The sequence below is a fragment of the Drosophila arizonae genome, chromosome X, assembly GCF_054131065.1.
Source record: "Drosophila arizonae isolate 15081-1271.41 chromosome X, UAZ_ARI_1.0, whole genome shotgun sequence".
Classification (NCBI taxonomy): domain Eukaryota; kingdom Metazoa; phylum Arthropoda; class Insecta; order Diptera; family Drosophilidae; genus Drosophila; species Drosophila arizonae.
The window spans coordinates 9,380,318-9,404,358 of record NC_142927.1 but is presented as its reverse complement, the minus strand read 5'-3'; the positions used below and the strand labels follow the sequence as shown (position 1 = coordinate 9,404,358).

The following is a 24,041-nucleotide window of genomic DNA, read 5'->3' as shown; positions in this document are numbered from 1 at the left end:
TTAGCTATGGTTGAATAGTTTGCTTATAAGCTACCAGTTTTCCTTGCAAAACTCTGCAGACCAGATTTTTTTGTAAAGTTTACTAAAACTATCGATAAATAACAGCGATAAATAAAGCTTAACAGTGTGCAGTGTGGCCGTTTTGGTTCACTCTGCAGTGGCATAGTAATCGCTGCTTTTTTGCCAACGCTCAAGTCGGTCACGCTTTCAGTATCATTTTGTCGGCTGTGAACTGTGAAGGAAATTTGTAGCGCCGCGCGCAGTGCATTTTTTTCTGGTAACCTTTTTTTTCTCCACTTGTACTGTTTTTTCTTGGTTTTTTTTGTTTTTTTTTTTTTTTCTTTTCCTTACAATCTAAGACGCAATGCAATATATTTTCGTATGCGTTTAAACGTCGAAGCCAAGAGACATTTACGTGTAATCGAAGCATAAAGCCTGCCTAAAGTAACAACATAATATACATACACACACATACGTATACAGACACATGCGTGTGCATGTACATACATATTGTATGTGTGTGTGTATGTACTAGGGCCCACAATGGGTTTCAGCGTGACGTGAAGTGTATATAAAGAAGCTGAAAAAAAAAATGTTAATCGACGAAAAGAGAAAATGGGAAAAAAGAAAACACGCAGACATTGTGAAATATATACGCAAAACAAATATTGCACAAAAATTATGTTTTTTTTTCTCGAGTAATTTGTATCATTAAAAAAAGTAACATGCGTAGCTATTGCATTTCATTCTAGTAAAACAAAATGCTTAAAATTTTTTTATTTTATTTACAATTTTTTTTTAATGTATTGCACACATCATTTACTACGTACATAGACATATGAATGTAGTATTTGTGTGTATGAGTGTGCGGCGAAAAGACAACGAGTAACAGGGCAGCATTTTTGAGTAACTGTAGCAGTTACTCGCTGTATGGTTTTTTTTTTTTCCTCTGTTGTTTGTTGGTGTCTCAAACGGTCTGTAATTTCGTATAAAACTAAATTCAAAAAAAGGATAAAAATTTGAAGTGCATTGAAAGTGCAATAAAGTGATGTTTACAACAAAAACAGTTTGAGAATCTCTTTGTATGTATTAGTATACATTGCCATACAAAACAAACGAACTCTGTTATACAGTACGTACGAAAAGTATACACCGCATTTAAAAAACAAATAGACTGCTAACAGACTTTCGTTAAAATTCCCATTATATATATACGTATATAGATATATTTAATGATTGTGCACATTTCTAGAGCAGTCAGCATAATTTTGCTGTGTACTGTAGCAGTAAGAGCAGAGACGACAGCACCAAAGCAAAAATGGCAACGAGCCGCTGAAAACGTACGCGCGCACTCACACATAGATAGAGGGAGAAAAATACATAAACACACACAGACAGACACATTCACAACGTCCTCGTTCACTGAGGCCGCCGCCACTCGCTGTTAGCGTCGATGACGAATGCGTGTGAGTGAACGAAGCGCGTTTGTGTTTGTGTGCGTCGTGTATGTGTATGTATGTATGTGGCACCGCTACCGCCCCCCTCGTTGTCAAGCCAACAACATAGTCGCTCTGCAACGTTTTTTTTCTTTTTTTCTAATTCATGCTTTGGGGCTTTTGTATTTTTTTTTCCGTTAGCATCAAATGTGCTCTTTTTTTTTTAAAGCAACAAACAACAATATTCTAGTCAAAGAGTAAGCGGTAAATGGCAAGCATATTACAGTAAGATCATAGGAATATTTACGTTTTACACATAAAACATATGTGTATGTACATATGTATGCATATAATTTGGTTCTTTCGTTTTGCTGGCATCGTGGGTAAATCGAGTTGCCGTCTGTTTTTCATTTCTTTCTCTCTCTTATATATGTACACAAACTACCATTTTGCCTCTGCTTCGAAACACGAAAAAGAGGGGAAAGAAGAGGGCAAACACTTGCAAGCTGCTCTGTAGCGTTCACGGCAGCAGCAGCAGAAGGAACAACAACAATACAACAAAGCGCGTGCATACAGTCGCGTCCCGCTAAAAGTTGTCATATGCGCGCGCTGCTAAGCTACAAACTTCCACGCACATAGTGTGTACACACTGACTCTTTTACGCTGCGAAAAGTAGACCTGCATACGTGTGTATGTACATATGTATGTCATATTTCTGCCTATCTTCTTATCCGTTGTATTCGTCTACCTAAGCGAAATGAACCTTTTTACATGTCCTGCTCGTTCACTTCCGGTTCGTTCGTTGGCTCTCTCCTCTCCGCCTAACTGTGCCTCAAAATGCAAGGCTGCCAGAGTATCATGGTTTTGAATAAAATTGCAATTTCAATAATTTGATTGTGGTGGCATCACTATCTCTGCATTGCACTGTAACGTAACAGCTGTTTTGTCCAATGTGCTTTGAAATAAATGCGATAAGATAAGAAATAATTTTTGTCTGCATGCAATTTGTTGTTTAGTTACTGTTTTGTACACAATATTAATTACAATAATTACTGGGCACGAGAATATTTGAATGCCAGAAAATGTTGGCATATTTACTAAAGCTACTACATTTCCAATGTTAACATTTATCGCTCTGCGGCATTTCTTCAAATTGAGCGATTTGATTCGTGCACCATAAAAGTTAATGCTGTTTAATGCAAACAATATTAACCGGCACACGCGCGCCCGCTTTAATTACGCTGGATTTATGTTGAATTTTATTGCCATTTTTCCATTGAAGAATGTGCAGAACTCTCTCTGTTTCTGTGTTCTCTCCGGCCAAGCAGGTAGTCGCGCCGGCCTTCGTGTATGCTGCATTTCGTTGCCTCTGCCGCCGTCTGAGCTGTTGCTATAGGCTGGGTATGCAGCTGCCGTAGTGCAGAGGGAGAGAGAGAGTAAGAGAGTACGCAGACAGACGGCGATTGCTTTTGTGACAGCTGCCGCATTCTCCATAGTTTCTGTTGTTGTTGCTTTGCCTTGGATTACATATTTTCTGTCTCGCTCTCTTTTTACAATACGTTTTTTTTGGCTCCCCACTTCCTGTGACGACGGGCCATTCGCCTCTCTGAGAGCAACGATCATACAAGTACCTGAGTTGCTTACTCGTCTGCTCGAGTGTGGCGAGTGATGGATGACGAAAGGCAGAGGGGAAGCGAGCGTGGGGCTTGACCAGTTTAAAATGCAATAACATGTGCTCAAAAATAAAGCTTCATTGTGTATACATACATACATATGTACATATGGATGTGCATATCAACTGGCCGGCTGGAGTGCCGGCCTTGCCACATGACATATCTTCTCTTCCGCAATTCGCATTGGTTTTGTATTTCTTTTTTCTGCGATCTGTGATCTTCATTAATTTTGTCGTGGTATTTGTTGTACTTGACTTGTTAGTGCTGTCTCTCCAGCCCTCTGTTATGTTTCCTACGCTGAGAGTTGCCGTTATCAGCAGCAGTTGGACACGCGCACACACACACACACACACACACACACACACACACACACACACACACACACACACGCATGTGCATTTGCATTTTTAGCCATTCGATTACTGTTCACAGCTCAGTACTATGTATTGTTTTAGCCCAACTTATAGGGTAGCATATTTTGCCCATATATGAGTAATTCATACAATATATTTTAAATAAACTAAACAACAATTTTTATTGTTTTTATTAACTTTTGTTAATAAAAATAATGTTCACAAAAAAAGTTAATGTAACTTTAGGATGTATACATATCACAGGGTATTTCATCTTCTATATTATCTATTTTCTAGTCTTTGCTTTGCTTTGACATTGTCATTCTTTGCCTCATTTCTGAATTAGTTGCGATCTGTTGCTCGCACTCGCTCGGTCTTATGGGCGAGGTGGCCCGACTTTTGCTCTCTTCGTGCATATGCGCTGATGTCTGTCGTGTGACTTTCTTTTTTGTTTTGATTTTTAGTCTTGTTTGCTTTCACCGTATGTTCAGCGAGATTTACATGTGTAGCTACGTGCTCTCTGCTTCTTCTTCTAACAGAGCTTCTTTCGGTACTTTGAACATTGCTATTGATTCTAACTTGCAACAGCAACAACAGCAACTACAGTTACAACACGCCCTTTCTACGGTCCTTACCAATTGTTTATGTATGATTTTTGGCTATGTATTCGCTCCGGGTTGAGCTCTCTTTATATACTTGTACCGTTGTATGCAGCTGGCTGTGTGTATGTGTGCGTTTAAGAGCATTACCAACACACACACATACATACACAACAGCTTGCCTATTCGTATTCGTTTGCTCCCTTTTAGAGCGACGTTTACGCAGCTACGCATTTATTGTCCAGCCCATTGCGATTCAGCGCTGCTACGGTGGCTGCTGCTGCTCCTGCTGGGCGGCCGAGGGGAGGTTTAGTGGTGGCTGCGTTGGCTTGTCCTCAATTTCGGCTTAACTGTGTCCACGCTCTGTGTATTTTTTCTTTCCATTTCCAATTTTTCTTCTTGTGTGGAGTGGAACATGCGCCGAAGAGCTAACCCCCACTCGCTACAATGTTTTTTTTTTCTCTCGTTTTCTTTGACTAAACTTCGCCAGCTTTGAAATGCGCTGCAAAGTTTATTGGGTTAAGGACATTATTATAATATTTCCCTAGAAAACTATTGAGATAATTATGCAGGGTTGTATTTTTAAAGAAGTTCCTTTGACATAAATTTGTTATGCAAATTATTATGTACAGTGACGAACTAAATTATTGGCACAGCAGGTTTTTCAACTTTATAGCAATTTTTCAAGTATTTTGAAACATTTTTTTAATGAAACAAAAAATTTACTAAGAGGAATAAGGTATTTATTAAGTTATACAAAAAAAAAAAACCTAAATTTTGCTAAACAAAATTATTGGCACACATAAAAAAAAAAAAAAAACTTACGAAACAGAAATTTTATGGGAAAAATGGTCTACAACTAAAATTAATAAATTAATAAGTTTAGCTTTAATAACCGCTGATAAGCGGTTTGGCATTGAATTAATTAATTTTTTAGTGATATCTTCACTAATTTTATGCCATTCATCAATGAAAGCTAGTTTTAAGTCGGCTTGGTTTGTTATTGCCCTATTGGAGATAGATCTGGGATTGTGGTGGGTGCGGTAGCACATGGGCGGTATTATACGCCAACCACATTTTTACTATATGGGCAGAATGCTTGGGGTCGTTGTCCTGCTGAAATGTGAACGAGCTTGGTAATTGTAGTTTTTTGGCACTTTTGTAAGGTTCTCTTTTAAAATATTTAGATAAATCTGCTTATCCATTATTCCTGCTACAAACACCAATTCGCCCACACCTGCAGCAGACATACAACCCCAAACCATCACCCCACCACCACCATGCTTAACTGTTGGAGTAACATTGTTTTTATCGAATGCTGTGTATGGCTTTCTCCACACCTGCCCCCAGTAGTCAGATGGCATGCTAAAATATTCTTTAGCGTAGTCCAAACGCCTCTTTTTATTGGCATCTGCGATGTACGGCCACACGGGCTCTGTATTCTGGCTTGTGCAGTACTCTGCGTATCGTAATCGGGTGCACATCCTTCCCAATTTCTTTTTTAACCACATCAGCAATCTGTGTAGATGTTATTTTCGGATCCATTTGTACCTTTCTAACAATTTTCCTGCATTCATAGCTGTCCAATTACTTTGGGCGACCTGTATGCTTTGAACTTTGCAGGTTTACAGCTCCCTTGAAGCGCTGAACGATGCTTCGAATGGTGAATCGGCTTCTTTCCATTATCTCTGCTATTTATGCGTAAGATTTTCCTTGATCGTGCAAATGCAGGATAATTTTCCTCTGAGATACCGAGGTTTCTTTTAGCTTAGGTGCCATTATTAAAAAAAAATTACAAAAATATGCTCAATTGCTACAAAATGTTCTATGTTGGAATTCAGATTTGTGAAGTTTTAAATAACGGGACATAACTGATGGTGGAATTGCCAAAAACAATGTTGCCAAATCGGTCAAATGTTAAAAAAAAAAAAAATAAATAAATAAATAAATAAATACTAAGTGTGCCAATAATTTTGTTTAGCAAAATTTAGTTTTTTTTTCGGTTATTTAATTTTTAAAAAATGTACGATGAAGTTTTTTGCTATATTTTTTTTTTTTTTTGTATAACTTAATAAATACCTTATTCTACTTAGTTAATTTCTTGTTTCATTAAAGAAACGTTTCAAAATACTTGAAAAATTGCTATAAAGTTTAAAAACCTTGCTGTGCCAATAATTTAGTTCGTCACTGTATACAGCTGGGCTCATAGAAATATCAGTGCGACTGGACAACCAAGTTTGATAACAAACCACAATATTTTAATAACAATTTGAAACAAATACTATTACTATTAATAAAATTACTAATTTAACTAAATATCTAAGCACATTCAATTGTACGTTTTTTCATATTAATTCATCATTGAACAGTCAATAAAATTATAATAAATTCATAAGAACTCTCACGGTTCAACTTGTTTCTGATGTTTCAGTTTCCTATGTAGAATTTTAAGAGGTTACGAACAAAACAAAATTTCTATTTATAAGAGGCTTAATATTTTATGAGTTGTGAAGAAGAAGTAAAGAGAGGACCAAAATATATGGAATTTTACAAACTAAAGAATATTTAGATTAAGCAGCGTACAAAGTATTGAAATTTGACTGTAGTAGTAAACTAAACCACTAAATTTTATCAAATTATTTTCTGCTTTTTGATTATAATATACAAACAGATCTATCTCTACTTTATGTTCAGTTTTCTAATTCATATGAATAAAAAATCAAAGCAGCTAACACACATAGCAAAATACATATGCATAATTGAAAAGTGACTTTCGACAATCCAGGCGAAATTGCAGCTGCCTGAAAAGCAGGTGATATATCATCCACTCATTAGCTGAGCTAGTTGGAAAATGCCAGCCCAATACCAAGAAAAATGTTTTCAGGCTCCTTAGCGAAAGAGAAATTTGTTGAAATGTTAGATATATATTAATATTTGAATAATATATTTTAATCTAATAGAAATTTCAGTTAAACACCATATAGATCTATTATGGCGTACTCAAAAACAGTCCGAATCATAAGGACTTAGAAATGTCTAATGAATTAATTCCTAGTAATGGCATATGTACATCTGTAAAAAAGTTTGTCTATATATTCCAAAAGATTTTGCATTTGCGTTTGGATCTGGATTTGTCCTTAATTTTTTAAAATCAAAAGACATAAATTGTTTAATTTTAATAATCTAATCGATTTGATTAAATCGTGAATAATATATTTAAATTAGATCTTCTATCTCGTATTGAAATACATCTTTCGAGATATTTTTAACTGACTTCTAATCGATTTGATTAGTTCCTCATAAATCTCTCTGCACTCAGTTTCCCAGTTTCGCAGCTTCCCAGCTCGAATATATAATTTGCAGCTTGCTTTCCAAGTAAAAATCAGTTTGCAGCTTGTGTCCCAATGTTCCACCTTTTCAGATTTCCACCTTGCAAGGGCCAGAGCGAGAGAGCTTCCGAGAAGACAAAACATCTGCCCCTGAATCAAGAAAAGTCCGTCATAAAAATGGCACGCTTCCCGGTAGATCGAGCGTTGATCGCTGCTCGGGTCGAGTCGAGTCCAGCCGACTCGTGTGGGAGTCGGGTGGTGGGTGGTCGCTCTGTCTCTTTCCCTCTGCCTCTGGCTCGCACAGGTAGAGCACGCGTCAGGCACGCGCGACTTGCGCCTCCCTCCTTATCCCTCTCCGTGCAGGTAGCCTGCAGGGCTCTCCGCCCACTGGTGCAGATACGGGCGATCGTTTAAATAGTTTTGACTCGTCCCTCCGCACTTCAGTCGAGTTTCACTCGTGTCAAGTCTAACTTGTGCCTTACAATTTGTGATTCGTTACAAATATATAATATTCTCTATATATAATTCGTGTGTGATAACAATATCCTTAAAAATGGATTTCAATTTTGATACTGTGACACCTTCAACGACTATGTCGTCCTTCTATAACTTTAAAATGGCAAGGTATGTTGGCGCTCTCTTATATACCATCTATATAGATATATCCAGTGTTGGCCCCGTTTAAACATATATATCTAATTGCATATAGTTTGTATAAATATATTTAAGCGGAATTTTGCATTTTGGTTTTCGAAATTTGTTACACATTATTTCAGCGTTTTTTGAATTTGTTTAGGGTGACTGCTCTACTCCAGTACTTTGGCTGGTAGAGTTCTGTTTTATAATATATTGTTGTATTCTGAAGAACTGGTTCTTGTTTGTAAATATACTGTATTTTAATACTAAAAAATTCTGTATTTTAATACTAAATTCTGTGATTTATCATAATTATAAGAAAGAAATTCGATTGGAAATCTGTATGAAAGATCGCTTTTGTTAATGTGCTTGTGATTTTGGGACACAAAGTGGCAATTATGTTTGCCCTCTCTCTCTCTCACACACACACACGCATACAAATTGTACTGTAAACCGATACTCTTAATTATATGTAATATGCCTGCCGTTTACATTTCGCTCTTTAGGTAATTAGTATTTACTCTAAAATAAATCGCTTGCACATTCACACACACTTGCGCATTCATACGCACATGCAGAAAAGACACTCACACACATACACACACATTAAGTAAGAGAAAACAATGCTTAGTGCACGTCTCTTTGATCATATGTTAATTTCCTTACCAATTTCTCATCTCTCACTTCCAACAACAACAACCTTAGTAACAACCGCTACACAGCTGAGCGCGCCAACAACAGCTACAAAGAAGAAAGAGAGGGAGTAATATAAAACAGTCTACAAAGAAGAAGAGACAAAGTGCCCGCCAATATATTTGATACTAACTGATAAAAGAAAGAAAGAGAAGGAAACGAAAAGGCTTTAAACGCAACTGTTTGCGTTCCAGTCTACGACGAGAGCCTGAAAAAGCTCTCGCCAGGCAATAAAATACACTCATAGACACACACACACACAGACACACTCCCACACACAGTTTCATACAGCACCCGCTCGCTCACTAACACCACACCCAAAGCAGACGAGACAATTTGAGCATAAACCACAAAAAGAGAATAATCTAGAACAGCAGCTGGCAGCTGAGAGCGCTGAGCGCCAATCGACTAAGACACAGGGAGAGAGAGTAGAATTCGAAACTCTCTGATCTCGTAGATCGAGACATACGTGCGAAAGAGAGAGAACGAGAAAAAATCTTCAAGTCTTGTACAAAAGAACGACGCACTGAGAGTATTTTGCAAAAAATACTCGTGCACACACACTCTCAGGATATGTACGGCAACAATAATCCGGGTAGTAACAATAATAACGGTGGTTATCCCCCATACGGTTACAACAAGTCGAGGTAAATTTTAACTTCAGTTTCTTCATCTGCAAACATACCAACAACTACACAGACGCACACACACACCCACACAAACACACACACGCACACACACACAAACACACACACGCAAACACACACACGCAAACACACACACGCAAACACACACACACACACACACACACACACTACACTATCAAATTTCCCCATTATCCCAAACAATAAATTTCCCTTTATACACACACCCACACAAAGGAACACTCACACACGAACACACATACACATACAAACACAACTACAGCCAATTAACGTACCAGAAAGTTATATTTGTAGCACACACACAGAAACGAGTTCCCACTATTATTTTTGTGTCCCAGTTATAATTTTAGCTGCAAACAACAAAATTTGTGTAGTCTATTTTGCAGCTGATTGTAGGCGTTAGACAATTCCCTACCTCACCCATCCACCTACTTTTTTTTTGCTAGGCTCAATTGATGATCTGGCAACGTCGCTGTGTGCATTGGTATATATATATATATCCCCCCTTTTTTTTTTAATCCCTATTTTGTTGTCTAATTAAAGTGAAACAAAAAAATCGAACGTAACCTATCAATATACTAAAATAACCCAACACACACACACACACACATACATACACATTTACATGCACACATTTTCTTTAGTTTTATCTACAAAAGAAAAATGGAAAAAACAAAGAAAACAAAAAATTTGTTATTGTTTTTTCAACAACAATGGAAACTCTTGAGTGTGCTACGATAACAACAACAACAACAACAGCAACAATAACTGAAAGCAACAACAAGTAGAAGCATTATTTATCTGATTTGTACTAGATTGTACAGTCAAAAAAAAAAAAAAAAAAAAAAAGTATAAATTAAGCACATAGAGCAGCCCTTAAGCTAACCTCAAAATAAGATATGAATACAAATCAATCTATATGTGTAAAGCGTGTGTAGACTACAGCAAAAAAAATAAATAAACAGTCTCGTACTCCTCAGTTAACTATTATACATAACCGACACGTAATACCTACCCCGTCTACCTAAAATTATGATTTGTAGCTCATTTTTAAATCTAAATACACTCATATTTAGAGTTTTACTTTTGTATGGTCATTGCATCCGATAAATCCCCACTCAATCTCTTCCATCATCTGGGAAAGCCGCTGCGCTTCATACTTTACGCTTTACGTAGCTCTTTCGTTTTGCGCTCTCTTTTTAGCATTTACAGTTACGTTTTTACGTTAGTTCGTTGCGCCGTTTCATGCTCCCATTGATTTTCTCACATTTTGCATATGCATAAAATACATATATTTACATATATATATATAAATATATAATTGTATATGTTTATATATATATATAATATAGAGAGAGAAACTATACTGAAACGATTTTCTGCAGCGCTTCGCATCGCTAACGTCACGTAACGCAACATGTCACGTAACGCAACGCGTCGCGTCGCGTTCTGTTCGTCAGTGTCTTGCAATACAAATGTGATAAATAAAAAGCAATAAATATAAGGAGGAAGAATAAAAATATAAAAAGAAAAAGAAAAAGAAGAGAAAAGAGAAACAATACTCAAATTAACTTAACGTAACGTAACGTAAGGCAAGCTCTTCCACTCGAACGTAACTGTAATTGCATTTAAATATAACAGAAATACAACTAAAAAAGAAAATCAAAAACGAAAACCAAAAGCAAGATGGAAAAATACGACATTTCCAGTTTCAACGTGATTTGAGAGCAGATTTCGTTGAATATATCAATATATTTTTTCGGCCACTAAGAGGATTATAGTAACGGCCTAACAACGTTTTCGTGGTGCGGCCTTTGCAACCTAAACAGCCTCACGATGTACCGGTAAATGTTCTCTTATCTAAAAGAAAAAACTTGTAATTCTTTTTGTTTACACCATCAAAGTTATTTAACCTGCCTATTTAATTTTCACCACTTGCTTTACGTTCTTTGCCTCACTGTAACGTCGCTTCACAAACCACGAAAAAAAAAAAAAAAAAAAAAAAAAATGCCGCCCGCTACTTCATTTCACTCAAAAATGCATTTTCACTCATAGCATAGGCTAAGCTTAAGTTTAAGCATAGATATCTCTGTCTCTCTCCCTTGACTGTTTTTTGCTGTACTTACACACACACACATAGGTATACGCACATGGCGACGCACTCTTGCCGAGTGCCTGTGTTCTTAGTTGACCTATTTTGGTGGGTCAACGGCGCAGCTTCATATTTTTAGGTCCTTGAGCTGCATGATTCAACTTTCTTTTGATTGCCAAATGGATAAAGCGCCAAATGCCAAAATGCATAATAAAAAGTTGTGCGCTGTTGCCGCACTTCATACTCCAAATGGCGTCATCAGATTTTTGTGCTTTTGTGCCCTTAGATTTATTGCTGAATGCGGCGGTCAAACGTAAACAAAAATCGACTACGATAGCGCAAGCGAGAGAGATAGAGCGAGAGCGAGCGGGAGAGAGCATGCTGCGTGCTCACATGCATGTGTGTGCGTGTATCACGTGCTCTCGCAAATTTGTGTCAGGACCTTGACATATGCCCGTAACAGCCGCAGTCGCCGCCGCAGCAACAGCAGCAACGCTGTTAAGCTTAAGTTATGTATTTGTAGCCATGTAAGTTAACATTAAGCAGTGCAGCAGCAACAGTTGTAATGTTTGTTGTTGTTGTTATAATAAATACACAGACACAATCACACAGTAACTCACACACACACACACACACGCACAAACACAGTCAGCCAGGTATAGATTTCCCCTTATATATATATCCAATGCATAACAGACGAATTGCCCATATTTCCTTCTCACTCTTAAGCACTGCATCAGCAGTAGCGAATCTTAAATTAAAAGAAAATTTGAAAAAGAAAGTTTATAAAAAGCCAACAACAAGTTTGCCAGGCCTTGAGGCCGCAACAACATCAGCACCAACAGCAGCAATCATCAATGTCAACAGTCAACAATCAAACAAACGAAAATCAACAATCAACAACATCAACAGAAGCAGAAACGATATTTAACAGCACGTAAACTGCAGCAACTGTTATTCAACTCCAGAGCAGCAGACGCTGTTATTCAACAGCAGCAGCAACAGGAACAGGAGCAGCTTTGCCGGCGTTGCCACATACAGGCAATTAGCAAAGTTTATCATTTTTTTTCTCTTTTTTTTCGTGTGCTAAAAAATGTTTTTTTTTTTTAAATGAAAGTTTGATACCAAAAAATCATATGAACGAAAAAACTCCTTTGACTATAACTCACACTTACACAACATAACACACACACACACACAACACCCGCATCGATTAATCGATACATATATGAATATGTATATATGAATTAATATCTGTGTTTATCGATCTATTTGCCAGTTGATTTAATTGTGTAGACATGATCTCTTTCCACAGCAGCCAAGCAACAGCAGCCTTATCAAGCGATCTCAACAAGAACAGCGAAAACAACGACAGATACAAACGCTTCGATTGTATTTAGTGTGGTTGCTTTTCGCTCCACTTCATTATTATTACGATTATTTTTAATATTACTATTACTATTGTTTGAAACAAAGAATATATATAAATACATATATATATTATAACACATATATATATATAATAAAACTGGTGTGATAAATCTCTGTGAAGAACCCAAACAACAAAATGTTCCTTAAACGAAGACGCCGTCAACGCCTGTAAGTAAAGACTCGTCCTATTTACATTACTCTAAAAAAAAAAACTAGAAATTAAAAAAAAAAAAGAAAAAAAAAAATGAAAAAATACACGTCAATCAATTTCCATCATTCAACAAAAATTGTCTATGTGGTCCTCTCTCCTATTTTTTTTTTTATAAATTTTTTTCAAGTGAAGCTACGAGTTACTCGATTTTTTTTTCAAGTGCAGAGTAAAATTATCTTTTTATTTTCAAGTGCTTAATAGGTATTCCTTTCAGTGTAACTGGAATGAATTCTTATAAATATTCTTTGAAGTGGAAAAAGTAAATTACGTCCGCAGGCAATTTTTTTCAGTGTCACCTAATGTAACTAAAGATTTTCGTCCGCATTGTCTAAAAGGGGTATCCATTTTTTTCAGTGTGAATAAGAATAGTATTTTTTTTTATAATTTTTTTTAAGTGCATCAAAAATATGAAATTTGTGTCCAGATTTTTTTTCCAGTGTAAAGCCAAAAGTAAAAACAAAAATGATGGTGTATTTTTTTTCAATTTTTTTTAAGTGCAAGCATGAATAAAAAAATTACATAAAATTTTTTCCAAGTGCAAAAAAAAAAAAAAAAAAAAAAAGAATTGAATATACAAATTTATCAGTTCAAAAACATATTTTTTTTCTTAGCGTTTGCATTGCGCAGAGTTATTTTTTGGATATCTAACTCTGCTGCTTTCCTATTCATGAGGCATATAGTAATATTTGCCTTCTCTCTCTTTCTGCATTTAGCGCCCGAAAGGCTGCTATAAATTATGAAAATCTCCCATAGCAATTAAGTTAGTCTTAGTCTAGCTATAAGTATGATAAGGTAAAGCAATGCGCGTAAGCTCTTGAAATTAACAGCTGAGCAGTTAACAGCTTATAAGATGTTAAATGTGGCTCTGTTAAGGTTAACAGCTGCACACATTGCATTGCTTCTTAGATCTAAATGCAAATGTCCACCTTAAGTTAGTTTTTAAGTCAATTCATTCATACATTCAAAAATTCACTTCACATATTTCGAAAACCAAGAACCAAATTGCGCCTTAAATCAGTCTTAATTTAATAACCTTCTTTTTTAATTATTTATAAAAAAATAAAAAAAAATAAAATTATATATATATTATGTGCTAATATTGTTATATTTTCTTCTCTTCAATCAATCAATCAATGAAACAGCGGTGGACGTGTATTTGGCATGTCTCATTCACTGCCATCGGGAATGGTATGTATTATCTTCTTCTGCTTCTTATTCTTTTATAGTAAATACAATAAATTTTTATATTTTATTTTGAACATAAAGTTCGAAATCAATCAAAGTCAAATTTCATTGCATGAGCAAAAAAAAGAATTAAAAAAATAATAATAAATTTAAAAAAATCAATTTGCAATTTGCATTGATAATTGAATTTTTGTTTGGTTTCCGTTTTTGTATGTTTATGCAAAATATATTTAAAAATTTATTCTAGTTGAATGTTATTGAGTTTGTCTCATTGAACGCTCCTGGGGCACACACGCTTTTAATCAGAATTAAAAAAAAAAAAAAAAACAAACAAACAAATAAATAAAGAAACCGTAAAATAATCTAATTAAATAAATACAACTTTAAATTTGATCATTTAAAATTTGCATTTTGGTCAGCAAAACAAAATACAAAACTTCAAAAACAAAGTCACAACAACAACAACAGAAATAAACTGAAACAGCAACAACAATAACAGCCACACAACAGTAACAGTAACAACAACAGCCAAAGTCACACGACATCAAGCAGCAGCAATTTTATTTTTTGCGCTGCTAACAACATTTCAATAACAGCTCTCTGCTGTTAATAAGATAACCTTTCCCATTCTCTTACACACTTCCGTATACACGCTCAGTGCTGTTGCAGCCAATCAATGTCATAGACCCACACACATAAATATCTCTCACACACACACACATACACACAGACATGCATATATAGCTGGCAATTTGTTCGATTTTTCTTTATTCATATTCTTTGAGAATTGCCTTTGTCTTTCGTTTTAACTTTTATGCTTTATGCTCACAAGTTGCAATACCGTTTGCCTTAAATAAAAAGAAGAAAAAACAAATGCCATTCTGAATGCCGTTAAATACACACATTTACACAAATACACACACACACACACACATACACACGAACATAAACAGAATCAAACTTGAACATAAAATCAGCAAAAGCTACAAGAGAGCTGAGTGCTGTCCAAAGTTAACATGCGTCTGTTAAATAGCAACTGTTAAGTACGCACGTTACATTTTGAGCATTTTAAACATTTTCTATTCAAGCAAAACTTTAATTTTTCTGCAACCTAATTAAGCTTTAAAATAACAAATTTGTAGACAACTTTTGTGTGTTGTTGTTGATGCTGCTGAAAAAGTGAGAAGAGAGAGAGAAAGAGAGAGAGAGAGAGAGAGAGAGAGAGAGAGAGACAAAGAGAAAGTATGTATATCGATAACAGCGATTAAATAAAGTCAATATCTCAACAAGCGTAAAATATCCACTGAAAAAATAAACTGAAAGATACAGCGTACAGCGTTTTCTGAGGCCAACTCTCAACATTAGAATATCTTTGTATGGTTAATTTGATTACAGTCACGTTATGCGTTCTCACCACAGGACACAGAATTTACATTTCCAAGTTCCTCGTCGCGTCGCGGTTACAACGATTTCCCTGGGGGCAATGGCGGCAGCGCCAATTCCCTCGGCGGCAACATCTGCAACATGCCAATGGCCAGCAACAATTCGCTGAACAATCTGTGCGGCCTATCGATCGGCAGCGGCGGCAGCGATGATCTGATGAACGATCAGCGCACAAGCAACACCAATTTGATAGTGAACTATTTGCCGCAGGATATGACTGATCGCGAGCTGTATGCCCTATTCAGAGCCATTGGACCCATCAATACGTGCAGAATCATGAGAGACTATAAGGTGAGTGCATTTGTTCATCTAAATCAAGTGAACTTATAAATTCATTAAAGAAAATACGACAATTATATATTACTATATATATTTTTTCCCCTTTTGATTCGTTTAGACTGGCTACAGTTTTGGTTATGCTTTCGTGGACTTCACATCGGAAATGGACTCGCAGCGTGCTATTAAAGTTCTCAATGGGATCACAGTGCGCAATAAGCGGCTCAAGGTAAATATAGGGAAAATGAATTATAGTCTGAAATAGTATGTAAAATATACTTGCTGATATATTTACTATACAGTTAATGCATAAGCGAACCAGTTCAAATGAACTCATCGAACATTTCACATCAATTTCAACTGATTCTCGCTCTGATCTCAGACTTCAATTTATTATATATTGATGATACTATATTTACGATCTCTTATTTCTGTTGCAGGTTTCATATGCGCGTCCTGGCGGTGAGTCGATCAAGGATACAAATCTGTATGTGACCAATCTGCCGCGCACGATAACCGACGATCAGCTGGACACGATCTTTGGCAAATACGGTTCCATAGTGCAAAAGAATATACTGCGTGATAAGTTAACTGGGCGGCCAAGGGGCGTGGCGTTTGTGCGGTAAGTTGCAGAAAAACAAAAAAACAAGAAAAACTAAATAAATCCATGTATATCGATACCAATCGATAACAGCTGGATACATCAATAATGTTCTCGCATCCAATCAACACTTTCCATTCTAATCATCTGTTTTTGTTTTTTTTTTTTTTATTTTTTTTTATTTTCATATATCACATTTGTCTATTCCTACTAAATATATATGTGTATATATATCGAAATCGTTATCGATATCTGCGATGCATCATCTATAGCTATAATAAACGCGAGGAGGCACAGGAGGCTATCTCGGCGCTGAACAATGTTATACCAGAGGGCGGCTCCCAGCCGCTGTCCGTGCGCCTGGCCGAGGAGCATGGCAAGGCAAAGGCGGCGCATTTCATGTCACAGATGGGAATGGGACCGCCGCAGGCGCCGCCACCACCACCACCACCACCACCGCACATGGCGGCCGGCTTCAATAACATGGTTCACAGAGGTAGATCATTAAAATCACAACAGCGCTTCCAAAAAACGCATCCCTACTTTGATGCACAAAAGTTTATCTAAAACAAAAGAAAACAAAACTGATCAAACAACCCAAACAAAGCAAAGCAAAGTAATGAAACGAGATGCAAATTTTCAAAAACAAAACAAAAAACCTAATGAAAATGCCCAAACAACAGACCAGTTTATGCATATGAAAAGAGAACTCTTATATATATATATTTCTATTATATATATATATAATTTTTTTTTTTTATTTGACAAACAACACACCAACAATCCAACCAACTCTAACCACGTCCCAAGGAGAAACACAAAAAAAAAAAAAAAATCATAAAAAAATCAACTTTAAGCATACTTAATTCTAATTATAAAAATAATTTCTTAGTTCTTTTTTTTATTAGCAACATTTTTTCTATATAATAACAAAAAAGTTTCCTGTTGCAATTTTTAAAATTTTTTTTGTTTTTGTTTTTTTTCTTTTCTTTAATTTGATTTCCATGTAAAAATAGAAGAGAATAATGTTTGCTATATATATTATAAAATATATATACAATTAATTATCGATATATAAATATGGTCAAAATACAAATTGAATTGTATATTTGAACAGTAATTTTTTTTTTAACACAAAGAAAAAAAACCAAAACAAAAAAAAAATTATAAAAAAAAAAATTAAAAAAAAAAAAAAGAAAATGCGTATTTTTAACTTAAAATTAACCTTAGATAATACTAACGAGAAACAAAAACAAAAACTGGAGAAAAAAGCAGGCAATATTTTTTAAGCTGAAAAAAAAAATTATTTTTCAATTTGTTCAGCTTTTCCACAAATGAGTTTTAGTGCAGCCAAGAAAAATAACTCAACACACACACATACACGCACACTCATACACAATCACACAGATACACACACACACACACACACATAGATACACATCAATAAAAATTAAAAAAAAAAAAAAAAAAATAATAATCCGAAATAAATTGAAAAACGCAAAAAACCGAACCCAAGTGCCGTAGAAATTGTTCTTCTAATCCTTAAACAACGATCAACTCATGCATAACAGTAAACGAAACAAAAGACAACTAATAGATATATCGATAACAATATCGATGGCAGTTTAGCTTTGTTTGCTGCGCTGTATTTAGGCTTGGAGCAAACAAGCAAATAATATATATATCAATTTTTTTACACATATACACATACATATATACCAATCTAAATATATATATATATATATACACTTAAAGAAAATGTGCTAAAGAAATCCAACTTTTTTTTCGAGTGTATGTGTGCAAAAATGGAATCAAATGGACTGAGCTGCATATAATATAATAAAAAACGAGACACAAACTAAAGCAACAAAAATATCCCACGGCAAATAACTAAAAAAAAAAAAATAAGTAAATAAAAGAAGTGTTTTTTTTTTTTTTTTTTTTTTTTTTGTGGCATAGCATAAAAAATAATTCATAAAATAATAATAAATTAAATCAAAACTGAACTGAACTGAACTAAAGGAACTGAAAATTAATTTTTTTAAATACAAAATTAAATATATAATTAAAATAATAATAATAATAAAAAAAAAAAAACGTTGCCCTGTTTGAACCATGCTACAAAAACAACAACAACAACAACAATCGCATCATATTTATGATTTAACAAACCAACAAATTATTCTCATAACATATATAGATATATAAACAAAAGTAAAGTAAATTTATATATAGATATACATATAGTATATATATAGATACCATATAACATATATTGACTATATATATATAAACGTATCTATATCTTGAAAACATAGCGTTAAATTTTAAATTATTTAGTTTGTAGTGCGTTACAAGAACAACAACAACAACACCAGCAACAACAACAATAACAACAACACATCAACGCAACGCCGATCGACAAAAGCGAGAAAGCATATATATATATATATATATATATATATATATATATATATATGTATATATATATTTGCCTCTCTCTCTATATATATAAATATATACCTATGTATATATGAAAAGCGAAAAAAAAAAAAAATAAAAAGCAAACGCAAAACAAAAAGAAAAAAATTTTTTTTTATTTTTTTTGTTGCTGTTGCAGCAAACGAAAAAGCCAAAGCAAAATGCAAAAGCAAAACGCAAAAGCAAATGCAAATGCAAATAATTTTTTTCCCCCAACAGAACAACGGTAAACATGTGCGTGTTTGTGTGTGCCTGTTCTGAGTGCCTGAGCTCGTGCGTGTTTGTGTTTGTGTATGTGTGTGTGCTGCGCCTCTTTTTTTTTTTTTTTTTGTTTGTTCGTTCCTTTTCCCGATCGTGTTTGCCGCAAATGCAGCGCAGGCTTTCTGTTCCCAGCTCAAATGAGAGAGAGAGAGACAGGGACAGGGACTGTTTGACATGTTAAAAGAAAGAGGCGAAGCTTGTGCGGCGCATGGTAAGTATGCGCGCACTCACGTAGCCGATAACGGGGTGCGCTTGAACTTGAACGCGTCATGTTATCGATCGAGCGACTACATGTTATCGAACATAAATTTTTTGTATTTTTTTCATGTGTCAAAAAAAAAAAAACAAAAGAAACAACTAAAAAGAATTCATTTTTTATTTTATTATTTTTATTTTGTTTTCATTCAAGCGAAAAGAATAGAAAAAAATTAACGTAAAGTAAATATGGAAAACACCCCTTTATCGGTTCCGGTGCCAACCAACCCGTTCCATAACTCTGAGTATGAAACGCCTAAAACAATAAACAAAAACTAAAGCAAAAATAATTAATAACAAAATAAAAACTCTATATATATGTTGATATTTTTTTCATATTTTTTTTCCAAGTGTATCATGCATAAAAAATTTGTACCTGTAAAAAGGAAAACAATATTCAGTTCTTTTTTTTTTCTTTTTTCTCAAGTGACAAAAGTGTGTGGCGGGGCTCTATTCTAAAAAAAAAAAAAAAACAACTATATATACCTGTAATTTTTTTTCTATATTTTTTTTCTAGTGCTAATAATGCATCTCCTAAGCGTTACACATCTATATATATATATATATATATATGTATATAAATATATTCCTATATTTTTTTTTGCCTTTTTTTTGTTGTGCCTACTAAGTGTTAAAGAAAGAAAAACTGGAAAACTTCGGGAAAGTCTGGAAAAACTTTTCATTAACTCATATTAACTCGGCAGCTCAAAGACAAATTTTTTTCTGTGGGATGAGGAAAAGAATATTTTTTTAAAACTTTTTTTTTCATTGAACAGGAAAAAATAGGCAGCAATCATTTTTCTATTATATTTAATGTTTCTTTTTTTTTTTTTTTTTTTTGCTTAAATTTGGAATTTTTGTGTTTCTTATTTTTTTTGCCTTTCTATTTCTTCTTTGTTGTTGTTTGATCAGTTAAATTTAAGATATTTACTTTCATTTCCTTATGTATTTAATTGTATTTGATAAACTTGATATACTTTGCGCTTAGTTTAGTTTTTATAAATCTTAGCAAACGATAATCAAGCATTTATTTAGTTTATTTTTTATTAATTAGTATTTCGTGTAGTTTTGGTATATATATATATGCATACATACATATGTGTCCCAATTGCTGTTGCACCACTAACCAAAAAAAAAAGAAGGAACTAACCTATCCGAATATTTGTTTCTCTTTCTGCCATTTCATTGATTCTTTATCTGCCTTTGATTATTATTTATTAAAAAATAACGAGTTAAAAAAAATATGAAAAGAAAAACCAAACTATATATATATTATATATGTGTACATATATTTTTTATTTTATATATATTATTTTAATATATGCATATTAAATTAATATATATAATATAAAAAATCATATTTATAATAAAAAAAAAAACATAATAAGTAAATCAGCTGGCGCCAACCAACAACAACAACAATAGCAACAAATGCAAGTTGTATAAATTTGTTTATTTTTTTTTTCAATTTTTTTTATAGACGGAGCTATGGAAAAATTACGCTCATTATTCGATGCTATTTGCGATGCTATCTTTGGTCTCGATAGTAATTATTCCTTTTTATATTCTCTACTATGCCTAATGATAGTCATAATCATAAAATTGAATTTAATTCTAAACGATATTTTATTCTCCTTTTTTTTTTTTTTTTTTTTTTTTTTGAGAGCACATAAGATGAATCGAGTCTAAATATATAATTTAAGTAGTCTAGCGACACACACCACAGGCCATAAAAACAACATACATACAGACATACATACATACATACAGACATACATACATACATTACATATATTACATACATACAGATATATACCAATATAATTGACACCGAATAACTGAGCGCAAGCATCGCAGTGAGAAGCTCAAGGTTGCTTATGTATGTGTCTCTGTTCGCTTCTTTGAATTTAATACGTAATCATATATTAAACTACGCTTAGCCGCTTCCCTCTTGCATGAAGTTCGCTTGGCAAATGCTTAAGCTAAGTAAGAAATTATAAGGAAGATCGCTTGACTAGTTCTATTAGTGAAACGAGAATAAGCAAAGAATTTTTATGTACATAAGCTATACTTACTTGCTTCTCTCTGGATTTTTACTGGCTTTTTATTAGGAGCAACAAATATAATATGTCATGTGCGAATCTTGAAAGTGCATCTAAAATCTACTTAAGCAGTTATCTCTATTAACTCAGCCGTGAAAGAAGCAATCAATGTTTGGGCTAATACTTGAAATGCGCTTAGCTGAGAAGCGGGAAGCGAGAAGCTTTAAAGAAGCAGCAATGCTAAAGCTTTTGCTCGTTTGCAGAGATGAATATCTTTAACTTCTTTTTCTGCTCGCGTTCAATTTGGCGTCAGTTCTACACATACACACACACACACACACACACACACATACTCACATATACACTTTTACATCGGACATATCGGACATAACATATATATATATATATATAAATATGTACATACATACATATATATATATATATATATCTATATATTCTTTTTCTATATCAAAGCGAGCTTCAAATTTTCGTCTCATGCTGCAAATTTGTCGAAAAAAAAACTTAAAAAAAAAAAAACAATTCAAAGCGTGCCATGTTTTATGCATTCCTCTATTTAGTTTGCCATCTCATTAATCTCTACTAGAACTATATACAAACATGATTCGTTTAATTCGTGATTATTTGACTCTCTCTCTCAAAAAAAAAAAAAAAAAAAAAAAAAAAAAAAAAAAAAACAAATTGAAATACCTAAAATTGAGAAGGAAAAGAAAACTGTAGAGCGTTATTTGAAAAAGTTCCAAAATTGCATAAAGGCAATATAAAAAAATCAAATATGAATAATATAATACAAATAATATATATAAATCTATAAAGCAAAATACAATATTTTAAAAGCATTACACAAAGACCTTCAATATTCGTTTCTCTAAAAAAAAAAAAAAACAAATATATATAAAATAAGTCCGCTAGCTAAAGTTTTTTGCTTGCGCTTTAAAACCCCAACAAGAAATATGTATATATAAAAAAAATATATTTATTATATGTACATATATTTCTGTTTTTGGACACTTTTGTTTAGACTTGAACCTAAAACGTTTCCTAAATCCCAGTTCCTATAACTTCCACAGCTGCTAATAGCTATATATACATATATATCACATATATCTTTATATATAGCATATATACAGCAATGTGTACCTATATATATTTCGAGAGTCGAATGCAGCTTCTGTGCCCTTTGCTCTAGAATTGTAATCCATCAAACAGAAAAGTTCTCAATCATAAATCACGTTTTGTATTTATCGTATATAGTTGATAGACATATATATATATAGATGTATATATATATATAGATATAGATATATATATAGATATAGATATATATACCATATATATATATACATCTATATATATTGATCTCTCTATATACATATATATATATACTAATGTTTACTTGAATTGTGTTTTTGCTTGCCAAGTTCTCTTTACAAATGAAATTTTTGTACACGTTCTCATGCTTACATAGAAATTCCATCCATTGCCTAAGTTTTGTGTCTATATATATGTTTTTTCTTAAGTTTTTAATGCAAATTAAACAAAAAGAAAAGAGTTTAATAAAAACACACACACACACAAAACAAAAGAAAATGCAAAACATGGCACGTTCAATGAATGAATTAAAGTTATAAATCGATAAATTTGTTGTATTTTTTTTTTTTTTTTTTTGGCAATAATCAAGAAATAATCGATAAAGCTTCTCGTCAAGAATTTCTTACGTCGTGTAATTTAAAATATGAACTTAAAAACGAAAACTCGCTAAAATTAAACAAGAACGAAAATCTTAAAAAACAAAAGAAGTAACTTAATCAAATACCAAACAAAAAGTAAAACACAAAACCCGAAAAATACAAAAATAAACAAAACAAAAAACACACAAAAACTAAAACTAACTTTTTCACAATCTCTAGCTTAGATTACAAAAAAAAAAAAAAAAAAAAAATAAATAAATAAAATAAGCATTAAGTTAAGTTAAGTTAGGTTTTTTATTTTTGTCTAGCAGCACTTATGTAATTAAATTAATTTTAAATTTAAATTTGATATAAAGACAAATTCGTAGCTTAATTTTAAAAAACTCGAATGCAACTTTTTCAAATAGACGCTTCAATATTTCATTTCCATAAAATGCAAGAATATTAACTAATATACATTTTTTCTCTTTTTTATTTTATTTTATTTTAAAAAAATCAATAAACTATTTAGGCGACAACTTTGCCGATTTGCTTGATGGACTGTACCGCAGGAAGTATCATTATCCTTACTTATAATTGACGCCGCAGCAGCAGCAGCAACTGCAACTCTATCAGCAGGCGTGCGGCTTCAATAGCAACAACAATACTAACAACAACAGCAGCAACAACA

General features: G+C 33.6%; 1 protein-coding gene across 19 annotated transcripts; it reads left to right on the top strand.

The window, feature by feature from the left end:
• The first annotated feature begins 116 nt into the window (after nt 1–116).
• Nucleotides 117–24,024, top strand: LOC108618097 (protein sex-lethal). Of its 19 annotated transcripts, none has more exons than XM_089474332.1 (10): nt 117–277; nt 8,732–9,366; nt 12,795–13,075; nt 14,261–14,306; nt 15,699–16,037; nt 16,144–16,251; nt 16,463–16,644; nt 16,896–17,119; nt 21,101–21,166; nt 23,883–24,024. In XM_089474332.1, exons 3-10 carry the CDS (start codon nt 13,044–13,046, stop codon nt 23,945–23,947), a joined length of 1,062 nt encoding a protein of 353 aa, XP_089330458.1. In that variant the 5' UTR covers nt 117–277; nt 8,732–9,366; nt 12,795–13,043; the 3' UTR covers nt 23,948–24,024. The 19 variants fall into 19 exon arrangements, with proteins under 19 accessions (XP_089330458.1, XP_089330459.1, XP_089330455.1 ...); XM_089474333.1 differs by having other exon boundaries at nt 12,792–13,075; nt 15,723–16,037; XM_089474329.1 differs by having other exon boundaries at nt 12,792–13,075.
• The last annotated feature ends 17 nt before the right edge of the window (nt 24,025–24,041 follow it).

Coding starts and splice junctions, on each gene's coding strand:
- LOC108618097 (XM_089474324.1), top strand. CDS start 9,293: ATGTACGGCAACAATAATCCGGGTAGTAACAATAATAACGGTGGTTAT. Junction 16,252..16,462: donor TGCGCAATAAGCGGCTCAAG/GTAAATATAGGG, acceptor TTTCTGTTGCAG/GTTTCATATGCGCGTCCTGG. Junction 17,120..21,100: donor CAATAACATGGTTCACAGAG/GTAGATCATTAA, acceptor TTTTTTTTATAG/ACGGAGCTATGGAAAAATTA.